Raw genomic sequence first — 17,620 nt, forward strand, 5'->3', positions numbered from 1 at the left:
CCCCTTAGTCCCGCGTTGCAGTGAGCCTGTTGCCAGCAGGACTCACTGAAAATAAAAAACCTAACAAACTTTTATTCTAAGCAGCTCTTTAGGAGAGCCACCTAGATTGCACCCTTCTCGGCCGGGCACAAAAACCTAACTGAGGCTTGGAGGAGGGTCATAGGGGGAGGAGCCAGTGCACACCACCTAGTGGTCAAACTTTTAATTTTGTGCCCTGTCTCCTGCGGAGCCGCTATCCCCCATGGTCCTGACGGAGTCCCCAGCATCCACTTAGGACGTCAGAGAAATATATATATATATATATATATATATATATATACACACACACACACACACACACACGTGTGTAGTGTATATATGTATGTATGACGTATGTGCACAGTATATATATATATATATATATATATATATATACACACACATATACACGTTACAATGTAGCTTGGCACTCCGGACTCACAAAAGTTCAAAGTAGGGGTGCCATCCTATTATAATTCATATTTACCAATGTCCATATTTGAAAGAACGAGGCGGCACTCCCAAATGTATCCAAAAAACGTGTTGTATTCAATCAAACAGCATCATAAGTCAACGTTTCAAAGCCCGCAGGCTTTTTCGTCAGGACGTGAACAGTGCATGCTTTGTTTTATGCACTGGACATTGGTAAATATATATATATCAGTGCTTAAATCATATCGTACTACCAACAGTGTGCATGCAGCAGCCAGCAGGACTCTCCTCACTCGCTGGCACTGTCAATGTGCTGCGGCAGTGGCTTCCTTCAGGTCGCGCGGTGGTGTCGGTGTGGCGCCTAAGTGATGTCAAACATCCTGACATCACTGTGAATGCGATGCAGGGAGCTCAGGGCTAGTGAGCGAGCCTTCTATTGCGCCGCTATGAGCAGCGCACAGTACCGCGGGAGGAGGTGAAGGGGGGATCGCGGCCATAGGGGGGCGGGGCCTCAGACGGCCTTTGGAAGGCTGCTGTAGCAAGAAAAGTTTTTCCTGTCTGCAACAGCAAAGCGGATGCATTTGGGCCTATCTTGATGGTGGGCCTGGAGCTGCAGCTCCATCCGCCCCATTGTTAATCCGGCCCTGGGCACATCATCTTTGTACTAAAGTTAACATAATCTGATTTTAAGACAGGACCTAGGCATGTCCTTGAAGAACGTCCTGTCTGTCCCAATTACGCTTTCTTTGCCATCACCCAATTATTTCCTGAATATTCAACTGATAAAAGCTGTGTACTTTAATGCTAACTATGTGATTGTGTCTTTATTTTAGTGCCGAAGGTCCATTATGGTTTAGCTTATGCCTGTTCATCACCACATAGGCAGATTTTAATCTCTAATTGTTTTAATAGTATTTGTCAATGACAGGGACGCATGGTGTGACTTCTATAGACTACAAGCAGTGAGCAAGCCACATTGCTATTTCTACTTTTTACAAAATACATACAAGTTTTGCATATTAAAAAAAGCTAAACAGTTTTTGATTTTCAATAGCCACCAAGACGATGTACAACTTCTTGGTTCTCAAATGTAACTAGTAATTAGTACTCACCAGAGCTGGTAAAAGAAGATCAGCGAAATAAACAAAGCCGGCTCCTAGTGCAAACCCAATGGCTGCAGGGAGGAAGGAAAAACTTCCATATTGGCTGGACATTTCAATAGCTGGGGCCAGGAGAGACCAATAAGAAGCAGCTAGCATCACCTATGTGAGAGGAACAGAAGAAAATGAGAGTGTTCAATTTAAGACACAATACCAAATGGCAATTCTCAGTCAGCAATGTAAAGCACCAGTATAGGTTACAAACCAATAGCCAGCGATGTGCTGCCTTAAAATTAAGTCTAGAGTTTTTAAACAGACTTAAGTATTTGTCATATCAATTTCTCTCATTGTCTCCCCAATCTGCGTCACCCCTGTCTGTCTACACCTTTCCTTTAGAATGTAAGCTCTAACAAGCAGGGCCCTCTTTCCTCATGTACTTTTCCTTCCCCTACTTATACCCAGCGGTGCAAGTATGCGGGTACGGAGTAACCTGCCACACACTTTGCCATTGCCACCATTATAATGTGCCACAAAGCAACAAGACCGTGGTGCTTGGCAGCATGACAGCTCCTCCCACTTTGTCAGGGTTACTGGGAGTGCGACAGTGGCTGTATTTTCCTGTTATAATGGAGGCATTACTATATATGGTTATTAAATTGGGGTCATTCCTATATATTTCTATTATACTGGAGGTATCACTATATATTTCTATTATACTGGAGGCATTTCAATATATGTTTAGCCTTGCCTCCAGATTCCCCCCAAAAAAGGGGCTGTGCCGTGTGGCCACGCCGCTAGTGTCATGTAGCCACTCCCACTCACAACACATGACCACGGCCATTTTTCGGCCTTCAGTACCACTAAGAAAATATTTCTACTTGCACCACTGCTTATACCATAATCTACTCCCTACAACAGCACCTAAGCCTTGCGATCTACCACCCTGCACTTATTTGAGTATTATGACCACTGATGCAGTAACGTTTATAAACCACGTCCATGCCCTGTAAGTCACTTTTTTCTTCTTCTGCTCTTTTTCGGTTTATGTACTTTGTCAGGTGCTGCGAATCCCTTATGGCGCCATGTAATAAAGGATAATAATAACGGATCGTTATTCTTACAAGCAATGCAGGACACCATACCACAGAGAGCTGATATACTTCCTATAAGTATATAACAAAATGCCATTTTGTTACTTTTCACATTAAAGAAGCCATGTCTTACAGTTCTATTTAAGGTTTTACAGAAGAAAAAATAACATTGCGATTCAAATAGTCATAAGAAATGAAGTAAGAACATTAACTTATATGAGTTGACCTAAATAATGATTTGTGCTTTACCTTGGTAAAACACAAAAACAGATTCCTCCTCTTGTTGTCTACAATAATTGGAACAATTAATTTATCTAGAAGAATATTTTTGTCTAATTTTTTCTAAACTTGAACACTTATGCAGACGTACAGCAGGTTCCACCCAAATCTCTTGCTGGGCGAAACAATCAGTATAACTAAGTAACATAATTGACATCATACACAATCAGCTATTGACCAACACTGCTCCTTTTGTACAAACTGTTGTCTTCTATAAAATGGAAAAACTTCAGATTGACTGCCTATCCATTAAATAAGCAATCTTAGTGTATATTAACTAATTTCGCATCAGGAGTTTAGGTTTCCAACCCAATGTAATACAGCGGATCAAGAAAAGATAATGGCCCTCATTCCGAGTTGTTCGCTCGCAAGCTGCTTTTAGCAGCATTGCACACGCTAAGCCGCCGCCTACTGGGAGTGAATCTTAGCTTAGCAGAATTGCGAACGAAAGATTCTCAAAATTGCGAATAGAAATTTCTTAGCAGTTTCTGAGTAGCTCGACACTTACTCTGCCACTGTGATCAGTTCAGTCAGTTTCGTTCCTGGTTTGACGTCACAAACACACCCAGCGTTCGCCCAGGCACTCCCCCGTTTCTCCAGCCACTCCCGCGTTTTTCCCAGAAACGGCAGCGTTTTTTCACACACACCCATAAAACGGTCAGTTTCCGCCCAGAAACACCCACTTCCTGTCAATCACACTCCGATCACCAGAACGAAGAAAAAACCTCGTAATGCCGTGAGTAAAATACCAAACTTCTTAGCAAATTTACTTGACGCAGCGCGAACATTGCGCATGCGCAGTTAGCGGAAAATCGCACCGATGCGAAGAAAAATAACGATCGAACAACTCGGAATGAGGGCCAATAAGTGAATAGATATACCATTAAACTAAATATGTGGAAGGGATCTCTCCAACAAGATGTGGACAAAAATAAATGTAAATCATACAACAACTAAAAGGGCACTATAATATATTATTACTACTAAGGGATAACAGTAACATACTACTTTTAAGGCAACACATTACCACTACTAAAGGGGATAGTATAACATATTACTACAACTAAGGGGAGACAATAATATATTACTATCACTAAGAGGATGGTTTAAACCAATGGTTGTTGTTGTTTTTCTGGGGTTTTATTTTGCTATGCTGTGACTACATGCACGGCGCTGTGGCCTCTTTAAAAAAACTTATACTAAAAAAACTAGTGTTTTTACTAAAATGTTTAATGCCAGTGGCATTCCCAGTGCTAATGTTCAACTCATCATTATTTTTGGTGTGTGTGTCTCTCTGAAAAGTGCTTTTGCATTTTCCATTTTGTATTACTATTCAGATTCAACATAAGCCCTACATGACCAGGGCCCAAGGTACTTAAAACAGCTTCTGATTCCTTACTGTACCGCTCAATTCCTGCGATCTGTAGATGAAGGACTATCAACAGAACCTACAATCTCCCTGAATTCATCTGTGGCAGAGATGGCCAACCAGTCAAAGGCAATGAGTCCAAAAATAGGATTTTAAATTACCTACTGGTAAATCCTTTTCTCGTAGTCCGTAGGAGATGCTGGGAATCCATTTAGTACCATGGGTATAGATGGATCCACTAGGAGCCTTGGGCACTTTAAGAATTTGATAGTGTGCGCTGGCTCCTCCATCTATGCCCCTCCTACCATACTCCGTCTAGGAAACTGTGCCCGAAGAGACGGACATACTTTGAGAGATGGCTATAGAAAAAAGGAAAGTGGTGAGATTACAAACCAGCACACACAAACAAGAGGAAAGCCATGCTAACCAAACTTGAACCCAGGAACAGCAACCACTGAACCAAACAACATTAACCAAGTAATAGTGCAGGAAGAACGAAGCACCGGACGGGCACCCAGTATCCCCTATGGACTACGAGAAAGGATTTACTAGTAGGTAATTAAAATCCTATTTTCTCTTACGTCCTAGGGGATACTGGGAATCCATTTAGTACCATGGGGGAAGTACCAAAGCTCCCAAACTGGTTGGGAGAGTGCTGAGATTCCTGCAGAACTGATTGACTAAACTGAAGGTCCTCGGAGACCAAAGTATCGAACTTGTAAAACTTAGCAAACCTGTTTGAACCTGACTAAGTAGCTGCTCAGCAGAGCTGTAGAGCCGAGACACCCCGGGCAGCCACCCAAGAAGAACCCACCGACCTAGTAGAGTGGGCCTGTACACATTTTGGAACCGGCAATCCTGCCGTGGAATAAGCATGCTGGATAGTGAGCCTGATCCAGCGTGCAATTGACTGCTTTGAAGCAGGAAACCCAATTTTATTGGGATCATAAAGAACAAACAACGAGTCCGCTTTCCCATGACGAGCTGTCCTCTTTACGTACACCTTCAAATCCCTAACAACATCCTAAGACTTTGAAGTAGCAGAGGTGTCTGTAACAACCAGAACCACAATAGGTTGGTTGATGTGAAATGCGGACACCACCTTAGGAAGAAATTGCTGACGAGTCCTGAGTTCAGCTCTATCCTCATGGAAAACTAAGTAGGTGCTCTTGTATGACAATGCCCCCAGCTACGACACACATCTTGCTGAAGCCAAGGCAAGCAGTGTGACGGTCTTCCAGGTAAGGTACTTTACATCCACCTCCTGTAATGGTTCAAACCAGTCCGATTGGAGGAAGTGCAGAACCAAATTGAGATCCCAAGAGGCCGTGGGAGGCACAAAGGGAGGTTGGATGTGCAAAACACCCTTCAAGAACATCTGGACCTCAGGGAGAGAAGCCAATTCTTTCTGAAAGTAAATAGACAAGGCTGAAATCTGGACTTTAATGGAGCCTACGTAGGCCCACATCCACTCCCGACTGCAGAAAAAGCAGGAGATCTCCCAGATGGAACTCCACCTCAGATTACGGTCTGCTTTCACACCAAGAGACATACTTCTTCCATATATGGTGGTAATGTTTAGACGTTACCCCCCTTCCTGGCTTGGATCATAGTCGGGATGACCTTGTCAGGAATCCCTCTCCTGGCTGGAATCAGCCGTTCAACTTCCATGCCTTTAAACGTAGCCATGGTAAGTCCTGACAGACGAATGGGCCCTGTTGCAGAAGATCCTCACAAAGAGGTAGAGGCCACGGATCTTCGATCAGCATCTCGAGAAGATCCGCGTACCAGGTCCTTTGCAACCATGCCGGAGCAATGAGGATTGCTTGAACCTTTTCCCTTTTTATTCTTTTCAGAATTCTTGGGATCAGAGGAAGTGGAGGAAACACGTACACCAGCTGGTAGACCCACAGAGGTGTCAGAGAGTCTACAGCCACTGCTTGTGGGTCTCCTGACCTGGACAATACCGCTTGAGCTTCTTGATGAGTCGAGAGGCCATCATGGCGATCTGTGGATATCCCCACCGACGTGACAACCACTAGAACACCCCCGGGTGAAGGCCCTACTCCCCTGGGTGCAGGTCGTGTCTGCTGAGAAAGTCTGCTTCCCAGTTGTCTACTCCCGGAATGAAGACCACAACGTGTGTTTCCGCCCAGTGAGAATTCTTGACACTTCTGACATTGCTGCTCTGCTTTTCGTTTCGCCCTGTCGGTTTATGTACGTTACCACCGTTACATTGTCTGACTGGACTTGAATGGCCTGATTCTGAAGTAGAGATGAGGCCTGCAGAAGGGCGTTTTAGATAGCCCTGAGTTCCAGGATGTTTAATGGAAGGACAACTTCCTGACTTGACCATCTTCCTTGAAACTGCACCCCCTGGGTGACTGCTCCCCAACCTCTGAGGCTTGCGTCTGTGGTTAGCAGAATCCAATTCTGAATCCCGAACCTGCAACCCTCGACGAGGTGAGAAGTCTGTAGACACCACAGAAGGGAGATCCTGGCTCTTGGCGACAGACGGATCCTCTGGTGCATGTGAAGATGCGATCCTGACCATTTGTACAATAGATCTAGCTGGAAGGGCCTTGCATGAAACCTTCCATACTGAAGCGCCTCGTAAGAGGCCACCATTTTCCCCAGAAGGCAAATGCACTGATGCACTGAGATCTGGGTTGGCTTCAGGACAGCCCAAACCATCGACTGGATAACCATAACCTTCTCCAAGGGAAGGAACACTCTCTGAGACTCTGTGTCGAGTATCATTTCCAGGAAAGGAAGCCTCTGCGTCGGTTCCAGGTGAGATTTTGGTAAGTTCAAAATCCACCCGTGATCCAGGAGTAGTCTGGTTTAGAGGTCAATGCTGTCCAACAACCGCTCCCTGTACGGTGCCTTTATCAAAAGATCATCCAGGTATGGAATTATGTTCACTCCCTGTTTGCGGAGGAGAAACATCATCTCTGCCATCACTTTGGTGAAAACTCTCAGTGCCAAGGAGAGACCAAATGGCAGAGCCGGGAACTGGTAGTGACAGTCCTGCAGTGCAAACCGTAAATAAGCCTGAGGAGGCGGCTAGATCGGAATGTGAAGGTACACATCCTTGATATCTAGAGACACTAGGAATTCCCCCTCCTCCAGACCTGAGATCACCGCTCTCAGAGACTCCATCTTGAATTTGAACACTCGTAAGTACGGGTTCAACGACTTGAGGTTCAAAATTGGTCTTACCGAACTGTCCGGTTTCGGTGCTTCAAACAAGTTGGAATAATACCCCTTGTTTTGCAGATGAGGTGGAACTGGAACAATGACCCGAGTCTGTACCAGTTTTTGAAGTTATACTTGCCTCTTGCAAAACTGGTAAGCCTGATTTGAAGAATCTGTGAGGTGTTAGCTCCTGGAACTCCAGTCTGTAGCACTGGGAAATAAGATCTATGACACAGGGATCCTGGCACAAAGTTGTCCAGATGTGACTGACAAATTTTAGTTGAACTCCCCACCTGCCAGTCCTACAAGCATCGCGGTCCAACGTCATGCTGAAGGTTTTGAGGAAGCAGAGCTTGAGCTCTGTTCCTGAGAACTGGCAGTTGCTGGTTTGCGTGGTTTACCTCTAGCACCTCTGGCGGCGGTAGAAGAACCTCTTGCCTTGCCACTAAACTTGGCAGTCTGAAAGGACTGCAAATTGGGACCAGAGTAAGCCTTCCTGGCTGGGGGAGTTGCTGAAGGAAGATATGTGGACTTACCCGCAGTAGCTATGGAGATCCATTTGTCTAGGTCATCTCCAAATTCGGCCTCTCCTGTGAAGGGTAGGCCTTCCACGCTTTTCCTGGAGTCCGTGTCAGCAGTCTACTGGCGTAGCCATAAGCCCCTGTGTGCTGACACTGCCATAGCAGTGGTGCGTGCATTAAGCAAGCCTATTTCTTTTATGGTTTCCACCATAACGTTTGCAGAGTCCTGTATATGTTGCAGGAGTAAAATAATCTCCCCTTAATGCAAGGTATCTAACCCCTCAATTAGGTTACCCAACCATTTGGCAATGGCTTTAGTAATCCACCCACATGCTATAGTGGGTCTCTTGGCCACCCCAGCAGCTGTGTATAAGGATTTGAGTGTGGTCTCAATTTTACGATCAGCCATGTCTATCAGGGAGGCTGCACCCGGGACAGGCAATACAATTTTTCGTCTGGATACTGATGCATCCACTATCGGTGGAATTTCCTATTTTTTCCTATCCACAGGAGGAAAAGGAAAAGAAGATAGCAACCTTTTAGGGATTTTAAATTTCCTATCAGGATTAACCCACGGTTCTTCAAAACAGGGTATTTATCTCCTTAGACACAGGAAAAGTGGCTGAGGATTTATTTTTTATATTAAAATAAGATTCCTCACTCTCCTCTGTCACCTTATCAGGGATATGCAGAACTTCTCTGATAGCCTCTATTCCTTGGACTCAGAGGTGGGGGAGGCTACTCTGTCACACCTCCCCCTCCTCCACGTCTGACCCTTCATCATCAAAGTCAGACTGCAGGATATGGGCCAAAGTACGTTTTTGCGGACAAATGGCAGGAGACTGAGACGCTGGTTTGGGTACTGAGTCTCTTTTCATAAACTCAGTCATAGATTGTCTTAAGTATTGCGTCTCTTTCTCATTGCCGGACAATTTAGTAGAAATATTGGAAATCATCCCCTAATGGAGTCCAGCCATGCTGGCTCTGCCCCAATAGCCTAGGGAGGGATACTACACCGAGTACACACTAGTGAACCCCCTGGAGAAGAGGAACACTGTGACTTACATGAAACACTCTTTGCCTGACATATTGTAACAGTGACAGCACACACACACAGAAAAAATAAGATTTTAAACCTACCGGTAAATCTTTTTCTCGTAGTCCGTAGAGGATGCTGGGGACTCCGTAAGGACCATGGGGATAGACGGGCTCCGCAGGAGACATGGGCACTTTAAGAAAGACTTTAGATCTGGTGTGCACTGGCTCCTCCCTCTATGCCCCTCCTCCAGACCTCAGTTAGAGAAACTGTGCCCAGAGGAGACGGACAGTACGAGGAAAGGATTTTTGTTAATCCAAGGGCAAGATTCATACCAGCCACACCAATCACACCGTATAACTTGTGATATACTATCCAGTTAACAGTATGAAAAATGACATAGCATCAGTAAAAAGACCAATGAGACTATAACATAACCCTTATTTAAGCAATAACTATATACAAGTCTTGCAGAAGTAGTCCGCACTTGGGACCGGCGCCGAGCATCCTCTACGGACTACGAGAAAAAGATTTACCGGTAGGTTTAAAATCTTATTTTCTCTTACGTCCTAGAGGATGCTGGGGACTCCGTAAAGACAATGGGGATTATACCAAAGCTCCCAAACGGGCGGGAGAGTGCGGATGACTCTGCAGCACCGATTGAGCAAACAGGAGGTCCTCCTCAACCAGGGTATCAAACTTATAGAACTTTGCAAAGCAGTTTGAACCCGACCAAGTAGTAGCTTGGCACAGCTGTAGCGCCGAGACCCCTCTGGCAGCCGCCCAAGAAGAGCCCACCTTCCTAGTGGAATGGGCCTTGACCGATTTAGGTAACGGCAATCCCGCCGTAGAATGCGCCTGCTGAATCGTGTTACAGATCCAGCGAGCAATAGTCTACTTTGAAGCAGGGGCACCAATCTTGTTGGTTGCATACATGACAAACAGTGCTTCTGTTTTTCTGACTGTAGCCGATCTGGCCACGTAAATTTTCAAAGCGCTGACCACATCAAGGGACTCTGGATCCTCCAAGTCACGCGTAGCCACAGGCACCACAATAGTTCATATGAAAGGATGAAACCACTTTTGGCAGGAATTGAGGACGGGTCCGCAACTCCGCTCTATCCATATGGAAAACCAGATAGGGGCTTTTATGTGATAAAGACGCTAATTCCGACACTCGCCTAGCCGAAGCCAAGGATAATAACATGACCACCTTCCAAGTGATATTTTTCAACTCCACCGTTTTAAGTGGTTCAAACCAGTGTGACTTTAGGAAACTTAACACCACGTTAAGGTCCCAAGGCGTCACCGGAGGTACAAAAGGAGGCTAAATATGCAGTACTCCCTTCACAAAAGTTTGTACTTCAGGGAGAGAGGCCAATTCCTTCTGAAAGTAAATGGATAAGGCCGAAATCTGAACCTTAATAGATCCTAATTTTAGGCCGAAATTCACTCCAGTTTGCAGGAAGTGAAGGAAACGGCCCAGATGGAATTCTTCCGTAGGAGCATTCCTGGCCTCACACCAAGAAACATATTTTCGCCATATACTGTGATAATGTTTAGATGTCATGTCCTTCCTAGCCTTTATCAGCGTAGGAATGACCTCATCCGGAATACCCTTATCCGCTAGGATCCAGCGTTCAACCGCCATGCCGTCCAACGCAGCCGCGGTAAGTCTTGGAATAGACATGGCCCCTGTTGCAACCGGTCCTGTCTTAGAGGAAGAAGCCACTGATCTTCTGTGAGCATTTCCTGCAGATCCAGATACCAGGTCCTTCGTGGCCAATCTGGAACAATGAGGATTGTTCTCATTCCTCTCCCTCCTACCATTCTCAACACCTTGGGTATGAGAGGAAGAGGGGGAAATACATAGACCGACTGGAACACCCACGGTGTCATTAGGGCATCTACAGCTACTGCCTGAGGGCCTCTTGACCTGGTGCAATACCTATGTAGCTTCTTGTTGAGGCGGGACGCCATCATGTCTATCTGTGGCAGTTCCCACTGACTTGCAATCTGTGCGAAGGCTTCCTAAAGAAGTCCTTTCTTGGATGCAGGTCGTGTTTGCTGAGGAAGTCTGCCTCTCAGTTGTCCACTCCCGGAATGAACTACTGAAAATGCGCTTACATGATTTTCCGCACAGCAGAGAATCCTGGTGGCTTCTGCCATTTCCACTCTGCTCTTTGTGCCGCCTTGGCGGTTTACATGAGCCACTGCGGTGATGTTGTCTGACTGGATCAGAACCGGTAGGTCGCGAAGCAATGTTTCCGCTTGCCGAAGGGCGTTGTATATGGCCCTCAGCTCCAGGATGTTGATTTGAATACAAGTTTTTTGACTTGACCCAAAGACCTTGGAAGTTTCTTCCCTGTGTGACTGCTCCCCCACCTCGGAGGCTCGCGTCCGTGGCTACCAGAATCCAGTCCTGGATGGCGAACCTGCAACTCTGCAGAAGGTGAGCACTCTGCAGCCACCATAGGAGAGACACCCTGGCCCTAGGGGACAGGGTGATTAACTGATGCATCTGTAGATGTGATCCGGACCACTTGTTCCGTAGATCCCATTGGAAAGTCCTCGCATGGAACCTGCCGAAGGGAATGGCCCCGTAAGATGCCACCATCTTTCCCAGGACCCGAGTGCAGTGAAGCACTGACACCTGTTTTGGCTTTAATAGGCTTTTTACCAGAGTCATTAGTTCCTGGGCCTTCTCTATCGGAAGATAAACCCATTTCTGGTCCGTATTCAGAATCATACCCAAGAAGGGCAGACGAGTCATAGGAACCAACTGTGACACCTTCAGCGAAAGTGACACGCTGTTCAACAACTGCTCTTTTGATCTCGCCCTTATTAGGAGATCGTCCAAGTATGGGATAATTGTGACTCCTTGCTTGCTTAGGAGCACCATCATTTCCGCCAATTACCCCGAAATTGGTAATGACAATACTGTACCGTAATTCTCAGGTACGCCTAATGGGGTGGATAAATGGGAACATGAAGGTATGCAGCCTTTATGTCTAGATACACCATAAAATCCCCCCTTCCAGGCTGGCGATGATCGCTCTGAGCGATTCCACCTTGAATTTGAACCTTTTCAAGTATAGGTTCAGAGATTTTAATTTTAAAATAGGTCTGACCGAACCGTCCGGTTTCGGGACTACAGCCAAGGTTGAGTAATATCCCCTTCCTTGTTGAAGGAGGGGAACCTTGAGCACCACCTGTTGGAGATACAATGTGTGAATTGTATTTAATATTATGTCCCTTTCTGGGGGAGAAGCCGGTAGGGCCGATAAGGAAAACCGGCGAGGAGGCACCTCTTTGAATTCCAGCTTGTAACCCTGAGAAACAATTTCTATTGTCCAGGGATCCACCTGTGAGTGAACTCAGATGTGGCTGAAGAGTCGAAGACGTGCTCCCACTGGGGCGGACTCCCTTAGCGGAGCCCCAGCGTCATGCGGTGGATTTAGTAGAGGCCGGGGAGGACTTCTGTTCCTGGGAACTAGCTGTGCCCTGCGCCCTTACCTCTGGTAAGAAAGGACGCTCCTCGTACTTTCTTGTTTTTCTGCAACCGAAAGGACTGCATTTGATAATGTCGTGCTTTCTTAGGCCGTGAGGGAATATAAGGCAAAAGATCAGATTTACCAGCTATAGCTGTGGAGACCAGGTCCGAGAGCCCTTCTCCACACAATTCCTCACCCTTGTAAGGTAAAACCTCCATATGCCTCTTTTAGTCGGCATCACCTGTCTATTGCATGTTCCACAGGACACGTCTAGCAGAAATCGACATAGCTTTGACTCTAGAACCCAGTAGACCAATGTCTCTTTGAGCATGTCTTATATATAAGACAGCATCTTTTATATATCCTAGGGTCAATAACATGGAATCCTTATCTAGGGTTTCAATCTCCGCTGATAAGGTACCTGTCCACGCTGCTACAGCGCTATAAACCCCTGCCGACACTATCGCCGGTCTGAGTAGTGTACCAGAATGTGTGTAAATGGACTTCAAAGTACTTTTCTGCATGCTATCTGCAGGATCCCTGAGGGTATCTGTATCTTGGTATGTCAGCGCTACCTTTTGGGTAAACGTGTCAACGCCTTGTCCACCCTAGGGAAGGATTCCCATCGTATCCTGGCCCTAGCAGGGAAAGGATACGCCATGAGAATTCTTTTGGGAAACTGCAGTTTCTTGTCTGGAGATTCCCGCTCTTTTTCTCACAATTCATTTGGTTCATGAGATGGGGGAAATGTTATCTCAGCTTTCTTCCCCTTAAACATGTGTACCCTCGTGTCAGGGACAGATGGGTCATCAGTAATATGCAAAACATCTTTTATTACAATAATCATATATTGAATACTTTTCTGCCAGTTTTGGCTGTAACTTTGCATCATCGTAGTCGACACTGGAGTCAGACTCCTTGTCGGTATCAGTGTCTATTATTTTGGATAGTGGGCGTTTTGAGACTCTGAAGGTCCCTGCGACATAGGGACAGACATAGGTAGATTCCCTGTCTGTTCTCTAATCTTTTGTGCAATAAATTTACCTCAGCACTTAATTCCACATATCCAGTCAGGTGTCGGCGTTGTCGACGGAGACACCACACACACACATTTTCTCCATCTCCTCCTTAGAAGAGCCTTTTACCTCAGACATGTCGACACACACGTACCGACACACCAAACACTCAGGGAATCCTCTTATCTGAAGACAGTTCCCCCACAAGGCCCTTTGGAGAGACAGAGAGAGAGTATGCCAGCACACACAAGCACTAATACCCCAGGAAAAACACACAATGTGTTTACCTGGTAGCGCTGTAATACTATTATTTGCTGCCAATTATGTGCCCCCCCCCCTCTTCTCTGAAACCCCCTTTCACCTTGGATAAGCAGGGGAGAGTCCGGGGAGCTTCCTTTCAGCTGTGCTGTGGAGAAAATGGTGCTGGTGAATGCTGAGGGAGAAGCCCCGCCCCCTCGGCGGCGGGCTTCTGTCCCGCTTAAATATAATAAAAACTGGCGGGGGCTCTTTATATATACAGTGCCTAGCTGTATATATATCTCTTTTGCCAGAAATTAGGTTTATATTGCTACCCAGGGCGCCCCCCCTGCGCCCTGCACCCTTACAGTGACTGCCGTGTGTGAGGTGTGTGGGAGCAATGGCGCACAGCTGCACTGCTGTGCGTTACCTCAGTGAAGATCATGAAGTCTTCTGCCGCCTCTGAAGTCTTCTTTTTCTTCTCATACTCACCCGGCTTCTATCTTCCGGCTCTGTGAGGAGGACGGCGGCGCGGCTCCGCGATGAACTCCAGGGTGAGACCTGTGTTCTGACTCCCTCTGGAGCTAATGGTGTCCAGTAGCCTAAGAAGCAGAGCCTTGAAACTCACAGAAGTAGGTCTGCTTCTCTCTCCTCAGTCCCTCGATGCAGGGAGTCTGTTGCCAGCAGGCTCCCTGAACATAAAAAACCTAACAAATATACTTTCTGTCAGGAAGCTCAGGAGAGCTCCCTGAAGTGCACCCATCTCCTCTGGGCACAGTATCAAATTGAGGTCTGGAGGAGGGGCATAGAGGGAGGAGCCAGTGCACACCAGATCTAAAGTCTTTCTTAAAGTGCCCATGTCTCCTGCGGAGCCCGTCTATCCCCATGGTCCTTATGGAGTCCCCAGCATCCTCTAGGACGTAAGAGAAAGGTTAAATGCACAATTAAGCCACAAAGAGCCCTTTCAGGGAGACACACTTCTTTCTTCTGGCTCTGTTAAGGGTGGCGGCGTGCTGCGGGAATGTACGCTCGCGTGGTGGGGCTTGCGAATAGTTCCCTCAGGAGCTAGTGTCCTGTCAGTGGGGAACAGGACCATTAACCCTTCAAGAGGTTGGGCTGTTCCCCCCCCTTATGTCCCACAAAGCTGGCAGGCTGGTGACATCCAGTCCTGCCTGAAAATAACATAAAATAAGTGCAGAAAACTCTTCAGGAGCTTCCAGAGACGTGACCGGCTCCTCCGGGCACATTTTCTAAATTCAGTCTGGAAGGAGGGGCATAGAGGGAGGAGCCAGCGCACACTATCAGTTTCTTAAAGTGCCCAAGGCTCCTAGTGGACCCACCTATACCCCATGATACTAAATGGATTCCCAGTATCCAACAGGGAGTAAGCAAAATATACGTGCAAAAAAATGGGGCATGCCTAACTGGCATGGCACAAGACCACGCCCCATTTTTGTGCGCCCTCTTTCAGTATGACGATTGTAGGAGCATGACCAGGTGTCACACCCCTATTTTCAGTCACACTGGGGGTGAGAAACTCTAAAAAAAAAAAAAAATCCAGATTTACATAAACTACACTGAAACAAGCAAGCCTCCCACCCTTCACTCTGTGCCTCTCAGCCTGCCCCCCACCCCTTCACTCTGTGTCTCTCTGCCTGCTCCCCCTTCACTCTGTGTCACTGGACTGCTGCAACCACTAAAATCACTGCCAATCACCAAATGGTGTGTATGTGTGGGAGCAAAGAAAAAATTGTGTGTCAAGTGCGTCACCAAGGGCGGAGGCAAAACAAATGCTCTAGACCAGCATCTATACCTCATTGGTGGTCATTGGGGGCGCCTGGCTCACTATGCCGGCGGTCCACATTCTTTTAGAGACCCCCAGGCAGCTCCCCCACACCAGATATCAGGCTCCCTCCCCCCGAATGGCATTCAGGCAGCCCTACCGTGTGAGCTGGCATCGCAACCGCGTTCTCTCCTCTTCTTGTGGCAGCGGCTCCACCTCTTATTATGCGATGTGACGTCATGACGTCACATCATGCACGGAGCGGAGAAGTGCCGGCGCCTCCCAAGCCTCCTCTGAACAGTTACGCGCCTGTCAAAGGAGGCAGACTGACAGTGGGAGGCTGGGAGCAGTGCCGGGTGCGGGAGCAGCATCGCATAAAGGTAAGAAGCATGCGGCTCGAAAGCCGCAGGTGGGCCACCACTGATCTGGGAGCTTTCAGCTTTGTGGCACTGACTCTACGGAACTCCCCGCACAGTTACAGAAGCCCCCACTCTAGAATTCTTCAAAAACTCATTTATATGTCATCACATGGGATCCGCAGAGTCCAAATACAGAGTACATAAACAAATAAGCAAAACAATAAAACAGTGACTTACAATTCAAGACAATATAGGACAAGTACATGGTATATAAACATAGCTGCGCCAGCAGTCAACACTGAAATAAAGTATCAGGGTGGCAGAAAACCAAGGGATTTGGTGCAGTCGAAGGGACTATTGAAAAGAAGATAGGTTGAGTAAGACAGAAAAGCACATTAGGGAAGAGAGTCCTGCTTGTGAAAGCTTACGTTCTAAAGGGGAGGCGCATACAGACAGGAGTGACACAGATGGGTAGAAAGTAAGCGTGGGACAGAAGGCTTAGGATGAGAGTTTGCCGCGTTTGGTGAAGTGGTACTTGAAAGACATTTTAACGGTTTTGTAGAGAGGTGGAGAGTCTGAGGGGGTGAGGTAGAGAAATACAGAGAAAAGGAGCAGCACATGCAAAATCTTGTACATTAGGTAGGAGTGGGAGGAGGTAATCAGTAGACAGGAGAGGCGGCATGTATTAGTGGAGCGAATAGGACAGGCAGGAGTGTAAAGGAAGACAAAGTGAGAGATGTTAATGGGAAAGGAGTGGGTGTGGGCTGTGTCAGAAGTTTGAAATTGATTCTGAAGGTGAAGGAGAGCCAGTGAAAGGCTTGTAAGGGGAAGTAGATGTAGTATGTTTAGTGAGGAAATGAGGCGGGCAGCAGCATTGGATAAAGGATAGACTGGTGTGGAGAGAGGCATTTTTCAGGGATGCCACACAGGAAGTCATTACAGTAGTCCAGTCTGGAGATGACCAGTGAGTGGATAAGGGTCTTCGTAGTATCCTGGGTGAGAAAGAATCTGATCCTGGGAATAATTTTGAGATGAAAATGACAGGTTTGTAAGAGGTGCTGAATGTGTGGTTTGAAGCATAGGGAGGAGTCAAGGGTGACTCCAGATGAGTTGGCTCTCAATTTAGATATATTTTGCATGTGCTATTATCATGTGGGGTTACAATAGACAATTATGTGGCCCAGAGTGGGTGCTGTTATCATGCAGCGTTAGGGACCACTAGTATCAGAGAAGCCATGCCGAGGCCTGGTGGCTTAACCATATCTTTGCAAATATATATATTTAAAAAAAAAAATTGTCTAAGATCTCTAAATATCTATTACCATGTAGTGTTCAAGTCTTATTGTCTATTATTTGGTGTGCTGGGGGATACCTTTTTTTTGTTTCTTGTTTAGATTACACAATACATAAATTAAAATATAGTCAGTGCTTCTGTATTGGGTATACCGATAGTTTCTTTATAAGTTCATATAATTAGTGAACTTTTATCATATGTCGCGATTGTGGAGATGTTCTTTTCTTTATTACTCAAACAATAGTGTAGATCATAAATCCAAGGAGATATAAAATCAACAGGGGTCAGTTTAGCGGATGCAAGTTAAGCTGTATGCGGTACCGCTGGATTTGCAGATTTTTCTTTGTAGCCCCCATCGGACAAGATAGGGCAACAAGGAAGGGCGTCACCGCG

General features: G+C 46.4%; 1 protein-coding gene across 8 annotated transcripts in view; it reads right to left on the minus strand.

Annotated features, from left to right (window-relative positions):
• The window catches only part of SLC39A11 (solute carrier family 39 member 11), a 1,124,245-nt gene that overhangs the window by 774,378 nt on the left and 332,247 nt on the right, over positions 1 to 17,620 (minus strand). For all 8 annotated transcript variants that reach the window (XM_063961150.1, XM_063961149.1, XM_063961147.1 and 5 more), the window contains exon 4: positions 1,563 to 1,712. In XM_063961150.1, the coding sequence (XP_063817220.1) occupies positions 1,563 to 1,712 (150 nt within the window). The remainder of the gene's footprint in view (positions 1 to 1,562; positions 1,713 to 17,620) is intronic.

This window comes from Pseudophryne corroboree, chromosome 3 (genome assembly GCF_028390025.1).
Source record: "Pseudophryne corroboree isolate aPseCor3 chromosome 3, aPseCor3.hap2, whole genome shotgun sequence".
Taxonomy (NCBI): Eukaryota; Metazoa; Chordata; class Amphibia; order Anura; family Myobatrachidae; genus Pseudophryne; species Pseudophryne corroboree.